Source organism: Manacus candei, unplaced genomic scaffold (genome assembly GCF_025592945.1).
Source record: "Manacus candei isolate 608988 ecotype Guabito, Panama unplaced genomic scaffold, ASM2559294v1 h1tg000153l, whole genome shotgun sequence".
Lineage (NCBI taxonomy): Eukaryota > Metazoa > Chordata > Aves > Passeriformes > Pipridae > Manacus > Manacus candei.
The window spans coordinates 2,431,795-2,454,313 of record NW_026138201.1 but is presented as its reverse complement, the minus strand read 5'-3'; the positions used below and the strand labels follow the sequence as shown (position 1 = coordinate 2,454,313).

Genomic DNA, 22,519 nt, shown 5'->3' with positions numbered 1-22,519 from the left:
TCTACCATTAGCCTTCCTGGCAGGTCTTGTATCAAGAGAGATAAAGTTAATCACAACCTTGCTGCAGTACCTTTGGAAAGCCATTTCCTGGACAGCTCACAATGCCCCATATTATGTCTTGTTGAGGCAGGACAGTGATTTAGGTAAACACATTTTTTAATGCATGGAAAACTTAATGACTCATTTGAACATTCAAATGCCAGGCTGAGGCTGGCAAAGGCTCTTCAAACCATGGGCTCTTCATTCCTGGCTGACTAATTTTTCTAACATACAATCTTATTAATCACATTAGCACACATTTAATTCAGTTCCCGATTCCACAAAGGGCTGAGCTGAGCTACTGGTTTTGTGCTGCTCCAAATACCAGCATAAACCTCAGAAGACAGAGAATTGAATTCGGGGTCACACTTGAGCTTTAAATATAATGACCCTCTCAAAGTAGTAAGACCTTATCGAGGTAATAAGGACTATTTTGGGAAAAGACTCAGTGGAAGGAGTTATTGGTTGGCCTCAGATAAAGCAGAAATTTCTCACCTTTAGAATTTCCTGATGATTTTCTGACGCATATAATCGGCCGTCTCGAACAATGTCTTCTATTAGTTGTTGGTAATCCTCTGAAAAATAAAGATCAATTGAGTGACTGTTTGGGACATCCTTTGAGAAGATAACAGCCAGAAATTAGACCTCCTCTTGAAGACAGTGCTGAAAAATTTCATATCTAGTAAATTATTCACTGTCTCTCAGGTTGCTTTAGTCTAAATTTAAAAAAAACCTTAAAATTCTCTACTGCTTTAGAACAGTAATTTTGAATTATTCCTATAAATACTAACATCCTCAAAATCCTACTCCATCCCGATAATTATCTGCATTCTGGAGACGAAGAAACAGGACCAGGGATAAAAAATAACTGACAAAGGTTATATATAATAATATATATATTATTTCAGTAAGTCTTTGCGACTAGAAGTAATTAAATGGACTGAAAATGAGTTACATCAAGTTTTTCCTCATTCTTCTCTCCCTGTAAGCAGTGTAAGAAAGATTCTTGAGGACAATTTTCTGTAATTCAGATGTAACAAAAAGGTGGAAAACAATTCCATTCTCACCATCATAAGTCACATAGGGGACCTGAAATCCTTTGCCACTGTTTCCTTCATTTGACTTGAACTGAATCCAGAGCTTCCTTGATCTTGAGGTAAATGCAATAGGTCTCTCATAAGTCTGACATGTTTCATATGTGGTAATTGAAGTAGGAGAAGCTGGAAATAAATGATGTTCTTTATAAAATGATTTTTTTGCACCCTTCCTCATCTAGGGGTCAGAAATGTCAAACTGGCAGGACACTTCTCAAGCTGACGAGTTTTTTGTGACAGAATGGGTGTAGTCTTTATCTGCCTATAAGGAGAAGTAGGTTTTTCCACAAAGGTAATGGGAGTCCCACAGCAAGAAGCTTAAGTAGATGGTGAGGGATAATTTCTGACATTTATAAAGTTACTATGGATATTAGTTATTTTGTTTACTACTCTAGCATTGAATTCCAGAGCTCCCATATGCTTGTCCCAGACAGGTAAGAACAAGTGTGCTGCACATAGACTCTCAAGGATAAGAAGTTATGAAAACTGCTTTAGCAAATAAAATACATCACTTTAGCGAGTAAAATACACTGCTTTGAACAAAGCTCCATATAAACAATTGCCACTGAGGTTTGGTGCTTCTTGCAGATTCAGCAACAGATCATCAGAAGGAAGCCTGCATCCTCCATGTGAAAGAGGAGAGCATCTCACTGGTGTCTTAACTCCACATAAAACTGGGAAAACTTTGGATTTCTTGAGGGTGTCAGTGGTACCATTAGCAATAACTTCAGTGTATGTGTATTTACAGAGGGTGAGAGGACAAGCTGTACAGATTACAGAAGATGGCTCTCCCAGTATAATTTAGCATGGCTTTGCTGGCTTCTGGAGGGGCAGGGATTTACCCCTTGTGATAACTGGGCCAGACAGAAGCCCATTACCTGCTTTGTGATTCAGACAGGAAACCTGAACAATTAGTATCAATCACTCTGTTAACTGTTACTGGGGGTGTTCTGTTCTAACCTGCTGCACCCCTTCATTCCACAATCCTTTTAGAAACACCAGCTACATGAAGACAGTCACCCTTTCAAATATGAACTTTCCAATCCAATCAGTTTGCAATAAATACAACCCATGTCTGGCAACTCACCACTTTTCCTCATTACTAAAACATCACCACATTCATCTTCGATTGGGAGGAATATCTCAGGTACTACAATGAGTATCCTCCTCTTTGGGGGTGGGTTTATATTCCAAATGCATTCGACATTAGCTGGGTAGTCTCCAGGATAATTGGGTGATTCAATGTAGCCAGTATAGTCCCCAAGTTCTCCTCCACAGTGCTGGTCTGTGGAGAAACAGAAATAATTAGCATTTGTGTTAGCTGATCAGCTAATCTGAGGTGTTTTTCTAGATCTGTCAAGAGCAAGTCTAAACTCCTCCTTGTGCCTTTAGAAGGACATGAGGAAAAGCCCTTAGGGAAAGCCTTTAAAGGATTTCCAACTGATTTGCAAAAGCTTAGGTGCATGAGCTGATTTAATAGTTCATTCAGGCTGCTTTAACATTTCATTGAGAAGCACAGGTAGGTAACCATGATCCAGCTGTGGAGTTACCTACACAGTGGTCACCATGGAGACTGTGCTGACATGCACCTGGTTTAACTTCACTTCTTTTTTAACCTGATTTAGCTGAATGAGCCTGATCTTGATCACAGATCTGCCTTGTTTCATCTCAGATTAAACCAGTCAATAAAGAAACTCCATTAATGGATCAGTTTTTCTTCCTAAGTTTTCAAAACTCCTCTTGAATTTGGCACAAGTCACTTAAGCTTGATCTCTCCAGGCCTACTCATCCACATAAAACTAGATATATGTTTAAATATTTTGCTTAATCCAACCCTCAAAGATTATGAGAGGTCAGAAACTGGCTTGAAAACAGGGAGTATCTAAGACAGCAAAGTAACAAGGATGGTTTTATTTTACAGGAGAATCATCAAACTTCTTCAAATTTCTTACAAATATATAATTTACTCCAATTTCATTAGGAATTATGAAGGGTTAGACACATCTCACATATTCAGAATAAAAACTTCTAATAGATTTGTACATGAACAGTTAGTTTAGATGACATTGCTTAATTATTATAGAGACACTGTCTTAAATTAGCATGGTAGAGATGGAAACAAAAGCTTGCCTAAAAGAATCAGTCATTCACAAAAGATCAAATAAAACTGCACTGAAATCCTTGGGGAGATTCAAAATGGTAATTGAAGGTAGGAGGCCGAGTACTGCAAAAAGGCCTGCAGGATCTCACTGTCATAAGTGATTACCTGGCAGCTGCACTATGCAGGACCATCTCTGCTAATATTTTATAATTATTATAAAATGGCAATAACTCTGAGAGAAGATCTTGTGCTCTGCAGTCACACAGAAATATGCATCACTGTCAGACAACCTCCAGGATCGGGGAAACTAAAGGCTCTGTAGGTTTAACTTGTAGCTGGCACTCTGTGAAATCACATTAAACCTAAAGCACTCCCATGGATCAAAGGGTACTTTTCCTAGTTTTCTCTCATTCTTTTCCCAATTCTTACTATTCCCTCTGGCAGTAGACACATGCTAACTAGGAAATACAGAATTGAAGTCCAGCCTGTGAGATGGAGCCTTCAAGCTGCAGTTCAGAGCCAAAGCCATGCTTTATGTCACAACCAATACCAGTGTGACTTACTTTTGCAGTGTGTAACATTAGTGGAGCCATCAAAATCCGTGCTGGTGTTCCCAGGGCAGGTGATGCAGTAGTTCTGCCCAAACTCAGGCTGGTAGGTCCCCGCAGGGCATCGGATGCATCTGTGTGTGGTGGAGTTGTAGTAGTGCCCAGGAGAGCAGTGAACTGCAGGGTAGGAGGTGTATTATTTTCAGAAAGGAGCAATTTCAGTGCAAAGAGAACTTTCTACCCTGGACATACCTCAGGATCCCTGTTCTGCAATATTTATTAGGCCGTAAAAGGCAGAAAAGACATCAGCTCCCTGCACTTTCCAGTACAAAGGATCTTCCAACTACAATCCCAAGACCAGAGCTAAGCCCTGATGAACTAGTAGTGTGTGCTACACATCTCTCACTGTTTCCTATGAATTTATAATAAATGGAAGCTGATGCAGACCCACCTCAACAAGAAAAATGACTTTCACAATAGCAGGAGAGAGGTTTCCATTTGTGTCTGTTTGCATGTCATTCCAGTAACTAAACCAAAATGCATTTGGGCAGATTCCTTCTTGAGCACTGGCACTGGAAGTTGACATTATAGAACACAGAACGTGTTGCACCTTTACAGTTTCTGCCTGGCCCATTAATAACCAATCCTTAGCTTCATATAACTTCTGTAGTGTTTAGTTTTCCTGATCTGATACATAAAAATATACAAGATATGGAAGCTAAAGCACTGTCTAATGCAAGTTTATTTCTTGCCATACAGTGGGGCTGATTCACTTACCAGTTTCAGTGCTGACCCTGCACCTGCCTGTGGTAAATCCCAAAGAAAACCATAAAGCCTGCTCAGCCTGTGCAGTCTCAGGAGATCACTCCCACTTTACAGATTTCTTGATTTAATTTAATCATGTGCCCGTGCAGCGACAATGTTTGTTCTGGAGCCTTCAAAAACCCCTCAGCACTGAAGATTATAAACCAGAGGGCAAGAAAGGGAGAACGTGAATTGTGGAAAAAATTTAAATTCACCTTTGGTTTCACAGTCTTGGAAGGAAACAGCACCTTCATATTTGGTCACAAGCCCACCGCCACATGGAAAGCAGAGGGTCCTCCCTGGTTCAGGCTGGTAGGTACCCAGAGGACAGACTGTGCAAGGTTTAAAACCATCTGAGGAGTAGTGCCCAGGAGAACACTGCCCTAGAAAGTGAAAATGGTCACCTGTATTAGTGTGTTGACTTTTCTGGACAAAGTATAAAACCCACTAGCAGTCACAGCAAGGCTTCCTTCAACTTAAACATGTGACATCAAGGCAGATGCACATCAAATTCTAATCTTACCTGCTGGTTTTGTATTGTTCCTGTAACTGCTTCCTAAAAACACCACCAGGAAACATAATTAGCTTCTTAATATGCTTTTTGGCAAATATGTCTCTGTTTGGTTTTGTTTTGTTGTTTTTTTTTTAAATTAAGATTTTGTTAGAATACATAGTACTTTCACCAAGTCTTTTGTCTGAGTATTTCAAAGCACTTTGTCAGCTGTTGTGACACAGATTTCAGAGAAATATCATGATGTTACCAGTTTGAAGACAATTTTCCTGTTGTTTTTAGTAGCAAAACTGATCTACGTGCTCTGGTCCAGCTGGTTACTGGACTTTAACATGAAGGCAGATAAAGAAGAGTGGATTTGGATCTGGATTTTGGTCTGAAAATTAAGTACTTGTGAAGGCTTACAGACATCTTGTAAAAGAAAAGGTACAGTTTGACTTTAATAGTGCTTTCAGCACCAATACACCTCACTCCTTACCTTTATATAAGAATGCAGTAACTTGTATTGAAATTCTGGATTGAAATTGCCAGCAAAACAGATCTGAGGTGATTTCCCCGAGGAATGCCCCAAAATGACTAGGTTGACTAAATCATGTTTTGGCCTCATATCTACACGGATCTCATGAAAATTAAGTATCACAACGTGTGTACTGGGTTTGAGTGGCCAGGATTTGGTAGCAAGGTGGCTACAGGGTGGCTTCTGTGAGAAGGTGCCAGCCTTCTTTTTGTTGTTGTGCAGAACAATAATTCAAATGCAAGCCTTGAAACAAAAGTCTTTTTCCTCTAGTAGTTGTGGTGCTTTTGTCAGTATTCTATAATCAACCTTTATAAATTCAGATTTTATTTTGATAAGTTATTCTTGTGGGATTTTGGATAAATACATATCAACAGAGCAAAAATGCACAGGCATTTCAAGATTTTTCCTTTGATAGTTCCTTCATACAGTAAATCAGCAAAATCCATCATATGTTTGGACTGGAGACACCAGTTATTTTTTATTCAGTGGGAAAACCCAGCAGTTTCTCAAGTGACATTCATCATGTGTTCACTTTAGATATCCTGGGAGAAAGCATTAATGTAAATTACATGGATGAGTTTTAAAGTAGCAGATAGGACAGATTCATTTCAAAGTCAGATAACGTATCTGCCATAAACTAGATTTTGCTCATCTGTAATGAAATAAGGTAAAGAAAATAAATTAACAGTCGTGTCTTAAAACCTTATATTGAACAAGTTACAGTAGGAGCACCAGGTATTAGCATCATTGTAATTTGGTTTATATCTCATGAAGTTGAGTCAGAGATGCTACATCACTTGCCAAAAGCTGCAGTGCCTTCAAGCAGCGCTGAAACTTTGCAGTCATTAGTTCTGAGTCTGGGTCACAGATCCCTGCAGCACAACTATGTCAAAATTATAACTGCTGCTAATTAGAGCAGGTAAACTGCATCTCATGTAAAACATGAAAGCAGCAGGTTCATTAGACTCACCAATACCAGTCCAAAGCAATCCATCCCTTTGGCTCCCAATACACCTGACGAGTCCTTACAAGCTGAGGTATGTCCAGATTCCATACCTGACTCGAACAAAGTGCCCTGCTTGGCTTGCTCACTTCCATACCACAGCTCACACTGCTGTGGCAGGTCCCATCTTCTTGTCAGCAGTGTCAGAGGATGGAACAAGCCCAAACATTCTTTGCAGTGCTTGTAAGTGCACAGAGGTGTCTTCTGTTACCTTCACAAGACAGGAGCGTGGAAGGCTCCCCCCTCGTTTAGCCCCCACGCCTCAAGGAGGTGTGGCAACACCTAATCCCTTTAGAATCAAATGAAACTTGCCTCCACATTCTGACACGTTCCGGGCTCCTGCTACTCCCTGTCCATCGTTACTTGGGCAAGGCTCACAGGTAAGTTGACCTTCTGTGTCCTGGTATGTTCCTGGGGAGCAGGGAACGCACTCATTGTGTTCTCCGCTATAGAAGGTGCCCGTGCTGCAGGTAACTGAGGAGACAAAAGGGGGATCTACATAAGGACTTTCACTGTCATCACATTACTTGCCTTTATATCAGAACATTTTAGAGAAGATGGATCTCTTTGGCCCAAGGATTATAGTGGGGTCTGTTCTGCATATGTCAGTGCAGGATCCTCACTTAGTGCAAGCACACCCATCCCCACTGTGGTCGATTTACAGCAGGACAAGGTCCTTCTTCTGCTGTTTAAACTATTAAATGGCATTGTGCTGCCCTGAAGTGTTCATCACACAGATGTTAATAAAGCTGATGCAGTCTTAAAACAGTATATTGCAGTTTATTAAAACAGCTGCACAATGTGTGGGAAGCAATTTTTTTTTTTTTTTACTTTTACTTTACACCAGGTGCATTTATGTGCTGGTTTTAGGTCTCCTGAGATCAGTTCTAGAGATTTCTCCTAGGGCAATGTATCCCATGTAATAATTTATGTCTCTTGACACTCAAATACCCCAACTGTAAAGTGTTTTAGACACAGATATGAACACAGATGCTTTTCTTGCTGCAACAGGGCACATAACTGCATGAATCATTTTGCTCTGCTGGATAGAGGTGGTTGAAATGCAGGGGTTTCTAGACACTAACAGCAACAGTCTTTCAAATACAGCTTCTAAATCACTGTTCCCATATGATGAAAACAACCTCACTGGCAGCACCTATCAGATCTGCACTTCTTTCTGCCTGTAAATCACTTGCTGATTTAAAAAGCTGGAAAAAGAGATATGCTGATAAAAAGCTGGAAAAATAGATATGCTGATTTTGAAAAGATGTCTGTAAGTGATTAGAAAGCCTGCAGTGCTGAGAACTGCCCTTAGTAAGTTTGCACTAGCACACTGCCCCCAGCAAAGCACTAGAGCCTGGTAACATGGGAAAAGGCTTAAAGACATCAGGGATTGTATGTAAAGTTAAAACATGTTTCTATAGTTTATTTTTTAATGGACCTCTTGGGCATTAAATATAAATATATCCATGGGTCACGGATTATTTGGTGGTGAGGAGAGAGAGGAGATATAAAAGTAAATAAATAGCACCTAGGCAAACACCATCTTATTGTTTTACAGCACTGTAATTGTGTTTTCATAAGATGCTGGGAGCAACTGGGAACTAACTGCCAACACTGCCCTGTGGTAGGTTTTGATACCTGCCATGGGAATGTATCCATATATATGCTTTTGTTTTCCTGCAACCCTCCAATGAATTCCCTTCAAAGCCTTATGAACCATCAGTGGTCCAAGCACATATGCTGAGTTAGATTGATCTAAATCGTTATCTCATGGATTTCCTCCCTGCTTCACCATGGAAAAGGTAATTTGGGGTGGCTTGTTTTGGGGGATATGGCTGAATATTCGAGTTGTCTGCACTTACCACATTTTCCATCCTGCAGTACTTGCCCTGTACTGCAAGCCTCGTGCCCCTCAGTAGCTTTAGCTGGCTTCTGAGCCACTTCATACTCTGTCCCAGAAAACTGAATGTAAAATTGCTGTTTATTAATAGATTTCCTCAATGTTTTGATTGCAGTTTGCAGCTTCTGCTCCATCCTTTTCCGAACACAGTCAATGTTACAGGTGTCTAGATGGGAAATGATAACAAAACTAGAAGCAATTGAGATTCATGTTTAAAAGAGGTGCTTAACAAAGAGCTCAGCCTGCGTTGCACTGGGACACCTCTGTCTGCTTCACTGTCTTCTCCATATAAACTGAAGCAGCAGCTCACTGGATTCAAGCTCAGGCCTCTCAGAGGGACAAGGCAGTGCACTGAGGTCCATCACACATTTCATGACCTGCCAAGTGCACTCTGAGTGCTCATAGCTTGTCTCTAGCATTGAGGTTATACTGAGTGCACAGGGAGAGGGCTGCAGGAAGCATTCAGACCCCCCTGAGAATTCTGGTGCAGTCCAGGATTCCAGTTTGCTTCTAAGTTTGTGTTCCATCATTACTAATGACATAAAGCAGTTTGTAACGTTTGCAAGCGCTATTTTGCTTTCCAAAAACCTTCCTTGGTAAAGGTTAATTAAGATGTCTGGCAGAGTTAAGCATACATAAAACACACTTACTTAAATACACATATGAACACAACACAGAGGATACATGGAGTTACACAGTCCCCAGGGCTTGAACATGCTTGAACCAGATGCTATAACAAGATGCCATTAACATGCTCAGCTGACCCTCCAGCCCACACCTCCCCTCAGCACTGCTTTGCCACCATCCTATCTATGAATTCAGCAAGGCTGCCACTGGTAATTTACTTCCCAACCTGGTAATTTACTTTCCAACCTGCTCTTGTTTTGCTGGTTTGGCCACAGCTTTGTCTCCCAGCCACGACACTGGCTGTCCCTGAGCTCCTGATAAGTTGAGGATAATAAAACACATGTGATGGCAAGCCAAGTGGGAGGACGAGGAGCATCAGAAGAGATGCTGATTAAAGCTGGGTGTGAATAATTCAGTAGGCATTTGAAGAAGAAATCAGAGCAAGACTTCTACTATCAATACAGAAGTGTTTGCTCCTCCAGTGCTGGCCTTCCTTCAGACTTCCCTTCTGCAAACACTGCAGGAAGCTTCCTGCCAGTGATCCCTCACCTTGTGCCTCCTGTGGACTTTGCCCATGGGGGAGAATTTGCAACCCCACTGTGTTGTACTTCCAGTCTGCCACCACTAATGTTTCTGAATTTTCTCTGCCCATGCTTTCCTTAGTTGAACAGGAGTTCTTGCCACTTCCCTGACCAAAATACCTCAGTGGCAAAAAGAAAGGTGCTTTCGGGCACATTTACTGCTTGAATCACTTTGGCTAGTGAGGTGCCCCCTCAAGGCTGAGGAATCTGCCTTTGAAGGCTGACATATTTACAGAATTCAGTCCTCATTTTCTTTGGCTGGAATTTGTAACATAATATTCCATCTCAGTAACGTGAAACAATTATTTTTCTTCCTGAAGATTGTTATGAAAACATGATTTTTCCAGCGGTGTAATAGAAGTGTTTGAACCTCAGACTGAAGTTTCAGCAACTTACATTTTGGAGGATATTTTTATCATGGCTGTTGCAGAACTTCTACCTAATCTTTACATTCCCTGTGCATCCATTAGCACTTCTGCTGTTCAAGGAAATCAGACTGAATTAAAGAACACGACTTAACTCAAGGCTTTGAAGGACTTTTGCTGCAGGTTTAATCTTTGTTCCTTTGGCTTAATTTCATACCTGATTCTTTTCAATTAAATCTCTGAACCTCTGAGTTAGGAAAGGCTGTGGAATGTGAGCCTTGTGCTGAAAGATTTGCACGGCAGCTTGGTGAAACAGCATCAAAGAGATTTTAACAGCACTCTGAGGAACTAAATACTGATTTCTCTCCACAGAGGGATCTTTCACAAACCTGAGACTTCTTCTGACTTCATCTCCACTTCAAACTCTGCAGTGATATGGGACACTTCTTTGGACGGGGACTTGCGGCCTCGGCGTTTTTTCTTGGAGGAATCGCACTTGAGGTTCACAAAGGTCACCTGGCAGTTGTCTGTGCAAGGGAATTGGCCTCCTTTGCAGGAGAGAAGCAACACAGAGAAGAAATCAAGTGGCAAAGCAGCAAGTGACAGGCTAGCAAGCAATATCTGGGTTATCATGAGTGTAGTGATTTCACATGTGTGGTGAGACCCCTCCTGCTCTGTGCAGTATGAAAGGTTATGAAAATATATTGGAAAATATATTGCTGCTCTGAATATATTCATCTGAGCAGCAATCACAGATTGTTGTGGGTGATGGACCTTCCAGGTCAGGGAGGAATCTGTAGTGCTCAAGCCACCAGAAGGAATTCATTCCCAGAGTGTGGCTGTATGATATCATCTTCCTCTTAGACCCTGAAGTTCAGGTGACATAACAAACACAAGGCAAAGCAAGCAAATGCATCCAAGAAATCCGTTCCCGTGGTGACTGTATGGACCAGAAAAACCCAACTTCTGTGACTTCAAAAATGAGTCTGGTAATCACATCTTATGAAGAGAAAGGAACACATAAAGACAGCGTAATACATAAGCATCTTGATGACTGAGACTTGTTTTAAGTCAATACTTGCAAAATTAGGGACATAAGTGTCTGGATTTCAGGGTAAGGAGAAAAGGAGTCTAAGTTTTAAAAATAAAATATTTAAACCATTGACTTTTTTTAAAATAGCTATTTTTTCTCTGTTCATGGCTCATATATGACTGCTCATTGACTGGTAAAAGTGGTGGTAAGCCAAATTCACAACAGAAAATATATCCCCAACAGCTGTTTGGTGTAAGCTGCTAAGTTGCTTTAACAATACAAGCTGTTGCAATTACACAAATATAATGTATTAAAATCCACAAAACATTCAGCATTAATATTAAATTTAAATGAACTCCAAACACTTGAAGCTGTGGAAATGCACAGCAACGACACCCAAACACTCTTTATTTGTCCCTGTCATGGCATCAATGGGATGTAGGGCAAGAAGTAAATGTCTCAAGGATCTGTTTATATAACTTCTAAAACCTCTTTTTTTCCCCACCTTAAAGTGGTGTTCAATAAAACACATACCTAGTCAGACAAGTTTTGAAAACATTTGATTACTTGGATTCATTGTGACACAAACTTTTTTAATGTCACATTTTTTTATAATTGCATCTAAATCTTCTAAATATTTTTCTAACATCATAAGTACTCAGTGCATCACAACAAAAGATTAAGGCTGTGTAACATCAGATTTTGGTAGTAACTTTCCTGCTTAGGGGTTGTCTTTGCTGCTACAACAGGACACTAATCCAGCATAGAGCAAATAAATAATAGCTTTTGTTTCATTTTAGAAACTTCATTTGGGAAAACTAAATCACACCAAACTCACATTCTTTCATGTAATTTTGCATTAGTTATAGCTTTTTGTCTCAGGATATTTCTGCCATTATCAAGGCCAGAAGAAGGATCAGCTCAATTCCAAACTCGTGGATTTTTGAACAAAGATTTTTCAGAGCAACTGGTGATGTTTTCAGCACTGTTAGATCCAAACCCAAGGCACTGAGAATCTTGGCCTGAGCTTAAATTCAGATCCAAATATGAAAACCATTCCTTTTTTTCTGTCACACTGTGAAAACAAAATATGCAAACAAACAAAAAGATGTACATGTTGAAGAAACCACACACCTGAAACAGGCTGCTTCCCAGAATCTTTTGGTTTTTCTTTGCTGCGAGGCCGTAAATGGCATTTTGCATCTTTGATTTTAAAACGAGCTTTCTGCTTGATTGGAGGGGCTAATGAATCTGTTGATGTAAAGTGGGGAAAAAAAAAAAAAAAGCTATCATTTGGGATGCAGAGGAAATGAAGTCTGGAACTTGCTTTTAAAAACAGGCTCAAAAGCCTTCCTGTGATATGGAAAAGAGACAGCCCAAGAGTTACACACCTTGTCCAAAGGGATGCATCTCCACAAGTTCATTTTTTCACAGAAGCACATACCCTTAAGCCCAGAGAGATCAAGGAATCAGCTGGTATCACACATGCCCTGAACATACACCTCCCCTCCAGCAGGCCTGCACAGCTTGTTGGATTTTGAGTGAATTTATTTTACTATGACAAAGATTAATTCCTACCTTCCCAACTCTCTGTCTGTGACTTGCCATGTCACTTGGCTGCAGTTCTGTTAATGCCAACCAGGAATAAGATTAATTTAGTGGCAGTTGAAAACCATCCAAAGGAAACACCTTTATCTGACTGCAGTCTATGGCTTGCAACCTTGATTTTTCAGCTTTAAATCCAAGCCTTGTTTTAAAGGCTGTTAGAACCAGGACTGTAGAGGCAGCCTGCCCCTGTGCCACAGGTAGACACATGTTACCTCTCTCTACAGTATTGTACCTCCTAACACATTCCAAATACTTGGTTAGAGAACTGGTAGAATTGGAGAGAAGCACAGCAGGTATATATGTAAAGTGGGCTGACACTTCCCACTGCTGGATGTTGTTTCAGCTGCTTCTAATTTTGCCAGACTTAAACTTTTTTTTTTTTTAAATGCTGAGTATCAGCTTTCATAAACAATTTGAAAGCACAGAATGGGATATGCTGAGTTGGAAGGGACCCCCAAGGAATCATCGAGGCCAACTCTTAGGCCTGCACAGGACCATCCCAAATGTCTCTGCAAAATAATCCTGCCATTTCTGAGGAAAAGATGAATGAAACACAGTGTTTTATCATACAAGTCTCATAACCTTTTTATTGGTAATCCCCAGCAGGAGGATCTGTGGTCCTATGGAAGGGCTTTGCAGGTGAGGGCCAGGACCCACCCTGACCTTCTGCTCTTGAGCTCCTGATGGGTCCCTCTGGCTCACTTCCCAGTGAAGAAATCCCATTTTGATATGCTTGCTATTGCCTGGCTGGACTATGGAAAGCCAATGATTCTAAATATTTCTCCTTACTGGACATATCTCAAACCTCCACCACTCCTACACTGACCTCCCAACACAACGCTGCACTGGAGGGCACCTCAGCACCCCCCAGCCCTCCAGGAGAGCTGCAGAAAAGTGAGTGTGTGCTCACTGATATTGTGGCAGTTTTGGTCACCACAGTATAAAAAGGATATTAAACTCTCAGAGAGTGTCCAAAGGAGGGCAGTGAAGATGGGGAAGGACCTTGATGGGAAGCTGTGTGAGGACACTGAGGGCACTTGGTGTGTTCAGCTGGAGCAGAGGAGGCTGAGGGGAGACCTCAGTGCAGTTCCAATTCCTGGGCAGGGGCAGAGGAGAGGCAGGGACTGAGCTCTGCTCTGGGGGGACCAGGGACAGCAGCCAGGGAATGGCTGGAGCTGTGTCAGGGCAGGCTCAGGTTGGATCTCAGGAAAAGGTTCTTCCCCCAGAGGGTGGTTGGCACTGCCCAGGCTCCCCAGGGCAGTGGGCACAGCCCCAAGGCTGCCAGAGCTGCAGGAGGGTTTGAAATATACTCAGGGCACAGGGTGGAATTCCTGGGGATGGTCCTGTGCAGGGCTGAGGGTTGGACTGGATGATCCTTGTGGGTCCCTTCCAGCTCGGAATATTCTGTGATGAAACACCAGCCACCTTAATCCTGGCCTTGTGTAAGTGAGAGCTCTCTGTCCTGCAACTCCCAAGCGGTCTGGGGGACATCCATCACCTTCCTCTGAGGCTCCAGGGCCCCGGAGAGCAGGACAGCACCTACCTGGGCAGCTGGGCAGGGTGGTGTTGCGCTTTGGCTGAGCCTTGCCTTGCTGCACGGGGACTCCACAGCTCAGGGTGTAGCTGTTCTCCGAGTCTGAGGGGCAGAACACACAGTCAGCACAGGGGGCAACAGCCTCACAGAGCATCCTCTCCTATTAACGTTTAGTGCCTGAAAAAACTTCCCAATGCCACCAAATGAAGAGACATTTTAAGTGCCGAACTCGGATTTTGAAAGGCTGAAATAATTTGCCAAAGGCTGCTGCTTCACAGCGTTGACTACAAGTTTTGCTTCTTCCAGCACTGAAATGTTACGTTTTATAAATGATTTGGCACGAGGTTAACTGTACATAATTCCATGGTGCACAAGTAGGAAATATTTCGTGTTTGTCCATGGCAGAGTCTTTCTGCTTTGATCATCCCTATAATTTAGAAAATAAACCACGCATTTTCACAATAATTTTAGCTTCAGGCTCTGACAGAATTTATTGGCAGAAACAAAAATAATACACTTAGAACCATAACAGGGTTTACATATTGCACAGATCAAACTGTGTACTGCTGCTTACAAATTAGATGAATGCACAGCTCCAGTAATCTCTGCTAAACTGTAAATAAAGAGGGAACAACTCTACTGCATATCATGCCAGGACTAACATGAAAAGTAGAGACATTCAAAAATAATCCTGTGCCAGAATATCTATGAAAAAGCAATAGCAACACCCCCACCCCCCCTGCCCTGCTCTAAAAAACTGTGTAGATGCAAACTACCTGTAGCAAATGACTAAAAAAAAGAAAATGGGGGGGAAGACTCTATTCAAGCTGGAAAATATGGTACTAAAAAGCAGCAGGAATTCACTGAAATCCATTTTTTCCTTCCCTTTTGACATAGGAATTCAATATGCTGCAATTTTTTGTGTGCACCATCCTGGATAAGGTGGATGTGTCTCTCAGGTTTTTGTTAGAAATTTCCCACCCCTGCAAATGACACCTCAAATTAAACAACGAAGGACCAAACCTCTAATGGAACTGACAATCAGCTCTTCTTGTATTTACTGATGTGCATGTCTGGCCCAATTTAATTTATAATGATGTTTTGCTTATTTACTAACAAAAACTGAATGCAAGAATCATGAATGCAATAACAGAGAAAAATCATCAGGTCGCAATTCTAGACTCGAAGAGGACAAATGCTTTGTACAAACCTGGAACAAAAAGAGTGTTGGATGGGCATGACAGGAAGCAGCTCTCTATGCCTCCAGTCTTACTACACACCAGCTGAGCCTTGGGAGCTGGTTTGGCATTTGGGAGACATTTCACCATGTCTGAGGAGAAAAAAATAAAGAGAAATATAAAAAAAAAATAAACCAGACACTGCCCAACCCATAACCTCGTGCTTACACTTGGATACAGTGGTGAGGAAAGGCAGAAATGCTAAGAAACCCCAAATGACAGGTGCAGGCATTTCTGAAATAAGAAAATATTAGGGAGAGAGGATCTGGATTTGGATCTCGAGTTTGTACTTGCCAGTGAAACTCCTCCACGTTTTTAGACCTAAACTTCAGATCAGTCTTTCCCTCCTGCCCTCTGCTTTGGGACCACCCAACCACGGCTCCAGGTCTCACTCTGGAAGGCAGGAGTCTGTGTGCACATCTTGATCTCAGAAGCAACAGGCAACACTGATGACCTGAGATGTCCTCTCTCCCCTTTCGGAGGCACAGGCCAACTACCACACCATCACAGAGATTTATTTATTTAGATGAACCACTAAAATCGTATTTTTCACTTCTTAAACTCTCACAGACTTTTCAACTTTAGCCCAATGCTCTAGCTTCTGGAACTAGAAAAGACAGCCAAGCAGAGGAGATGCTGGGCTGGAGATGGACAGTCCCCCTGGTCCTTTCAGCCACTGCTGACATGCCCCAAGCAGTGCTAGAAGGGACAGTGTGACACAGAGAGAGATCTCAGCCATTTCTCATCGGTGCCCACCACATGGGGCACGTTGCAGCTCACATGAAGGAAATACAGAGCTTCTCCTCTTGGCTCCATGGCAGGATGAAGACAGAGAGTATCCTGCAGGTCTCACAAGCTACTCCTCATGTTTGGGTAAGGGACTGTTTGTGTTGTAGCTGAAAACACATGAAGTTGTTACGAATCGTTGCAGCAGTATCTGAGCTTCACCCTGAGCTGATGACACTGATAATCATAAGCCTGCACTCACTTTAATTTATCGCTTTTTTGGATTTAAGTATTGCTTAAGTACATCCTTTTTCACACGCAAATGACAAGGTTCACTCCCGGCTGCAGCCGGCAGGTGCCATCACTGAGGCAGCCTCATTGCTTCCCTCCTTTTTCCCAGAGATTTCACCTTTTCACCTCTGCACAGAGTGCAGCTGGGCACCTCTTCAAGCATCAGCTGGTTAAATCTCAGCCAGGTGTCTGCTTCAGCCCCACAAAAATGCTCTTTCAGGGACGTGATTCTTCTCCAGCTGCCTCTTGCTACTTCTTCCAACCATGCTCCCCTTACAAGGTGGGCTTGGCTGACTCTTTGTTCTTCTCATGGCTCACTGGGCTACTGCAAATGTCATTTTTCCTCCCTGAACAACACCAAGGCAGGCGTTGCTTCTGAGATCAGACTGGTTTGGCTCTACCAGGGCTTGGGAAAAGTCCAGTAAAGCCAGCATGAAACAGGGCAATTCAAATGCTGGAGCTGGAATATGTGTTGCCTGGCTTGGCCTGAGTGCAGAGGAAGGGTCCCAGCAGCCACCAGCTGGTTCATATTCCTGGCCTCACTGCTCATTAAATATAAATACATACAAGTCCCATAAACATGCCTGATGTTCACATCTCAAGCATGGGAATAATCATCCTCCACTTATCTCCCTCCTAAGGTCTTTCATATTGCTCTGGTGATGTCTTTAAAGACACTGTTTCTTTGGACTGAGGAGACAACAAAGCACAGAGTGCCACTGCTGAGCAAAAGAGGGTTTTATTACTGCAAATGTCTCCAAATTGTGGCATTCAGGATCACTGAATATAATTCACCTGCTTTTTATTGTGCTTTTATAACAATGTAGAATGTAGTTTCCTCTCAACAGTGTTGGGAATAAAGGCAGGCGATCAGCAGGGAGATGACACTCATTTTAAGCCTCATTAAAGTAATCAAGCACAATGGTGTGTATCAATAGAGAAGGGTGTTCTATTTTCCATCTTCCAGCAGAGTATTACAAATAATGAGGAGAAATTTACAACAAGGAAAATGTTCTCAATGGGAAATGGGAACAGCATTCTTGGGAGGTTGAGAGGAAATATGGCACAAAACTTCTGCAGTCTGACTTTATACTACACCTCCAAAAATTTGAGTCCCTGCTGCCAATTTACAAACTCCTTTCCAGAGGAATAACTGGCATATTGCAAGGGAGAACTGGTGGGTAACTAAGGAACAGAGTTATCTATTTCTTATTGTTACAACACTTAGCCCTCTATACAGCAGGGAAGGCAATATATATAAAGGTTAAGCAATATATAATTCTCTGAAGTAAGGTCCCCCCCTTTCTTGTTCTGTCTTGCTCCCAGTGAGGTATTAGGCATCAGCCCCAAATGTATCTGTGAGAAGTTATTTGTGGTTAAAACAAAAACAACCAAAAGCAAAACCAAAAAAAGCAAACAAACCCCTCGGAACCAAAATTTGCCTTTGACAAACCTAAGCTATGCCATTCCCATTAAAAATGGACAAAGAGCATTAAAATCCACAGAAAATACTCTGAATGGCTGTAGCCATGACCAAGATTTGCTGTGCTTCAAATAATATCTCAGGATAAAAGTAATCTATTTAAAAAGGATACAGAAATTCAGGTCAAGGGCCATAATTTTAGTGGTCTCAGGATTTGTGCTCATTGGGATTAATACTTTGGACACAGCTTGTGTCAGTACTTTATATTAGGCAGGATACCTTTGGAGATAACTTGAAACATTGGGGTATGGTGCTGTGAATGTAGATATTAATCTTAATAACCTGTTCTACTTGTAAACAGGTAAATATTTTGAATATTCTAAATTCGTCTTAAAGGGAAATAGAGTTATAGCTGACATTATAGAGATGGAAAAAGGACAAATTAAGGACAAAAGTATAAAACACAGAAGATAATAATAATAAGCCTACTTAGATTTCTGTGAATGGACTTGTAACCTTAAAAAAAATCCACACAAATAAAATCCAACATACTGTCCTTTCTCTAAACCATCTGCAGTTTTATCCTAGCCCATGGACCCCCATAGGACCAGGCATTATCTGAGTTTATAAAATTAATTTGGGGCTCTATGTTGTGAAAATGCAGCATCTCTCAGACAAAACCAAGGGCTTTTCTACTCTCTTGAGAACAGGAGCATCACCACAGTTCAAGCTTCCACACTTACCAACACAGTCCTTTTTATTCCAGTGCAGTTTCTTTCCAGGTGGGCAGACACACTCATAGCTCCCCATGGTATTAAGACACCCATAGTCACAGCTACCATTGCTGATGCTGCATTCATCAATATCTGAAAATATAAACAAAGTTGCAAGGAGTGTTAACCATATGTGCAAACATACACGGTGCATTAAGATAAAATGTGCATAAGGAAACCTCTTTCTACTACATCTTTTATATCTGAGTCTCTGTCAACATGGATAAAGGCAGGCAATGCTCATGCCAACCAACTTTAATGCATATTGCATGTCTTTGTCCTCAGACACATGTATATCTCCTACTCTCTCAGGGATTTATGCATAGGATCCAATTTACTTGCCAGGAGTAGTTGCACTGAAATTCTTGGAGGTACTCACAAGATACAAAACATGCTCCAAAGTCTCTGCAGCATCTGGACAAAAATGCATATTGCATTATAGAGAAAAATGTCAGAGGCACAAACATCTGTGAGATTAGGTCACTTCTGCAAAACAGGGAGATGAATTCTCCAGTGATTCCCAGATTTTGCTTTTATGATTCAGGTGAAGGAGGAAATGATGTATTCAATAAAAACCTAGCAGCTAGAGTGTAGTTTAGACTTCTACTCTCTGAATAAAAATAAAAGGTAGAAGCTTGGAAGAAGGCAAAGAAGTTACTGTGTATGCCATCACTGATGTCCCACATAAAATCTTTCAACTTTTGGTGCTTCAGGAAAGTATCCAGCCAATATGAGGTGTATCCTTTTAAAGTCTATTCATTCAGCATTTATATGCTCCTGCCAACAAGGCAAATCTCTCCTCTGGTGAGAGGAGGTTAATCACACCAAGGTTGTGGGTTCAATCCCCATATGGACCATTAAGGGTTGGACTCGATGATCCCTGTGGAACCCAGAATTTCTGATGCAAGATTTTAGCCTGTGTGATTAAGCAAAAATCTAGAAAACATGGACTACACGCATTGAAGGAACTGGGAAAGATACCTTCATATAATAGGCATGTTTCTAGACAACATTATTATTTTTAAGTCAGAGTCTGGAGGTTCTGGGTCAGCAGTCTCAAAAACTGACGAGTCCCAGAAAAAATCCTTACTTAAACAGGTAGTGGAAGCACCAGCATTGCCCTTCTAAAAAAACCCCCTTATGACCCACAATTTGTTACAAGAGATACCATGAGAAGAGTCTTATAGAGAGCAACAAGAGCTGCCCTTCAGCATAACAGGCCCAGAACAAGGACATTTCCATGTGGTTTATTAATTTCTACTAGAGGGGAAGCAAGATGGAGAGAAAGCTTAGGAAGAGGTGAACTTGCACCACATCCTTTGGAAGGTTCTCGTTATTTCTCCCTGGTTTTCACTTCTGCTCAGTGCCAAGGGGAAGTTATTTGTTCCACTGTAAGCACCTCTCTCAAGGGGCTGACTAAAAGTAATGACAGGCCTGAGTGGCACAGCTCAGGGTCTGCACAAGTCTGGATTCTGAGCTGTGATTTTGGATTTGCTCATTATGGAAAAAAGCAGGAGGTTTGGATCTCGTTATGTTTTTGCCTGAAGTTCAGCACTGAGTATTTCCAGTTAAGAGTTCTGGTCCTATTTCAATCTTATTTAAAAGGCTGAAGCTGAACTGAGGCTGAAGGTACTTAAAGACTGAGGCCAAACCCCAGACTCTGAGGCTTTCCCTGAGTTGTGACACCAAGGAATTAACAGTGAAGCTGCAGACCAGTCTCTCCACACCACACACAGCACAGGTCCCCAAACTTTCACACTCTGGTTTTGCTTTCAGAACTGCCCTCAAGTGGAGTCTTTTCCCAAACTGTTTCCTTAGATGGACTCCTATTTCTCTTCCTGCCTGCCTCTACCATACAGTGAATTCATTGGATACTTACATCTCCTACGCCTTTCTCCCAAAGCAGCAGCAGCCAGGCAGAGACATCATTAGCAGTGGCCTCAATACATGGCTTTTCTGGATTTAAAGCCAGGGCTTTGTTAACAGTATGATGTATGCTTTACTTAGATTGTATATTGAATAATTTGAATAATTAACTAATTATCTATTAACCACTGTTAAACTAAACTAAACCTTTTAGTTTTACATTTAAAAATAGCATGGAGACCCTTTTGGGTAATGTGTAATTTAGATTCAGGGATTTCAGGTTTTATTACAGTTTTCTCTTTCACTTCTGTTTGTGTAACGCTGACCTGATTGGTTAAAATCCACAATTTGGATTTGATACACTTAACAAATCCCTCAAAAAAACCCTTTGGTCTCCTCTGACCAGTGTGTTGAACACAATCAAAACCTGCCCCAGCAAATTGTAGTCATGCCCAGCTCATGCTCTTTTAGCTCTATTTTAACTTTATTGCTTTATCATCCTGGGTTCTAAAACCTTGACCTGAAAGAACTTGTGGTTCAGTAAACATTCACAGAGCAAACAAACACACACATGAGCAAAACTCAAGTTTCCAAACCTCCACAGTGTGTCAGTCCATACAGGGTGTAGCCTTTGTGGCAGAGACACTCAAAGCTTCCAGGGTAGTTGATACAGGTGTGATCACAGGTCCTCTCAAATGAACACTCATCTATATCTGAATTAACAGAAAAAGCAGCAAGAAATTAGACTTTAGTTAAACATACGGTTGCAACACCTTGTTACTGATAAAGTAACAAGGTATTACCTTACTCCCATGTCAAACCTGAATAAAATAACTCTTTTAGTGCCTGATTAAGAAAATACTTACGGGTACACGGAGAAAGGAAAGAAAAGGCAGTTTGGGGAAACCCCACGCAGACTGTATTATGTGTGCTCACCATTAGATGGCAACCTTTAACTTCTGATCGTGCTGACCGGCAGGGCTGGGGGACTGCCAAAGTTTTGGGGGGGGAGTGGCACAATGGGAAAAAGTTTGGGGTTGAATCGAGTCATTCCCCCTTCCACTGCCCACTCCTCTGACACCTGGGCCACCAGGAACGGGAGTTGCTCCCAGACTTCTGCTCTGCCCACACAAGACTGGACAGACTTGCAACAGCTACAGGGGTTTATCTGACAGCAGTCACGACAGAACAGACTTACTGAAAATGGCTAAATTAAACAGCAATCTGCGCAAAATAACACTTTGGAGTTAATTTTATCCTTAAACAATTGGGTTTTTTTAAAAAAAATTCTCTTCAGTGTTTAATTTTCCTGTGTTTAGGCCAGAGAAATTAATACAATGGCATTATTTGAGAGTGGTAGTTTCAACAGATCTCATTCCTCCAGTGTTCCTGAGAAATAAATGAATGGAATAATGTTCCTATAACACTTTACACACTTTCTAGAGTTACTTATTAAGAGCATAACCTGAGCAACACCATTACAATATATGACTTGGACTTTCATATTGTACATGCTTGGAAAGCTGTGGGTGCCTGTAAAAACTTGACAACTCACCATATTCCTATATCCAAGTATTATTTACACAGTTTTGATGTTTAATGAAACATTCTGGGTCTCATCTTGCTATTATAAATGCAGACACTTAACTCCGAGAACTATAAAATCAAGATTTTCTGTATGTGTACACAAACCCAAAATCTGTGTGAGAGCTTATAGGCACAAATTTAGAATGTCATAAACAGCTCTATTTTTATACAATCTCCAATTTTAAATGTTTCAAAACATTCACACAAAAGATAATTCACAACGTGGGAAGCAACTGTTCAGGCAAATGCATAACACAAAATAAAATAAACATGATGAACAAAAATCTGTGCTACCCAGTTTTATGTGTACATCACAATCACTTGCTATAATCAAGTCAGAAAAACGA

At 41.4% G+C, this 22,519-nt stretch overlaps 1 protein-coding gene across 2 annotated transcripts in view; it reads right to left on the bottom strand.

Annotated features, from left to right (window-relative positions):
* The window catches only part of SCUBE1 (signal peptide, CUB domain and EGF like domain containing 1), a 175,173-nt gene that overhangs the window by 5,381 nt on the left and 147,273 nt on the right, over positions 1-22,519 (bottom strand). For both annotated transcript variants that reach the window (XM_051772395.1, XM_051772396.1), the window contains 13 exons: positions 21,182-21,298; positions 18,690-18,812; positions 15,479-15,598; positions 14,278-14,370; positions 12,261-12,377; positions 10,483-10,641; positions 8,483-8,686; positions 6,930-7,091; positions 4,802-4,969; positions 3,798-3,959; positions 2,221-2,418; positions 1,107-1,259; positions 535-614 (listed from right to left, as the gene is read on the bottom strand). In XM_051772395.1, the coding sequence (XP_051628355.1) occupies positions 535-614; positions 1,107-1,259; positions 2,221-2,418; positions 3,798-3,959; positions 4,802-4,969; positions 6,930-7,091; positions 8,483-8,686; positions 10,483-10,641; positions 12,261-12,377; positions 14,278-14,370; positions 15,479-15,598; positions 18,690-18,812; positions 21,182-21,298 (1,856 nt within the window). The remainder of the gene's footprint in view (positions 1-534; positions 615-1,106; positions 1,260-2,220; positions 2,419-3,797; positions 3,960-4,801; positions 4,970-6,929; positions 7,092-8,482; positions 8,687-10,482; positions 10,642-12,260; positions 12,378-14,277; positions 14,371-15,478; positions 15,599-18,689; positions 18,813-21,181; positions 21,299-22,519) is intronic.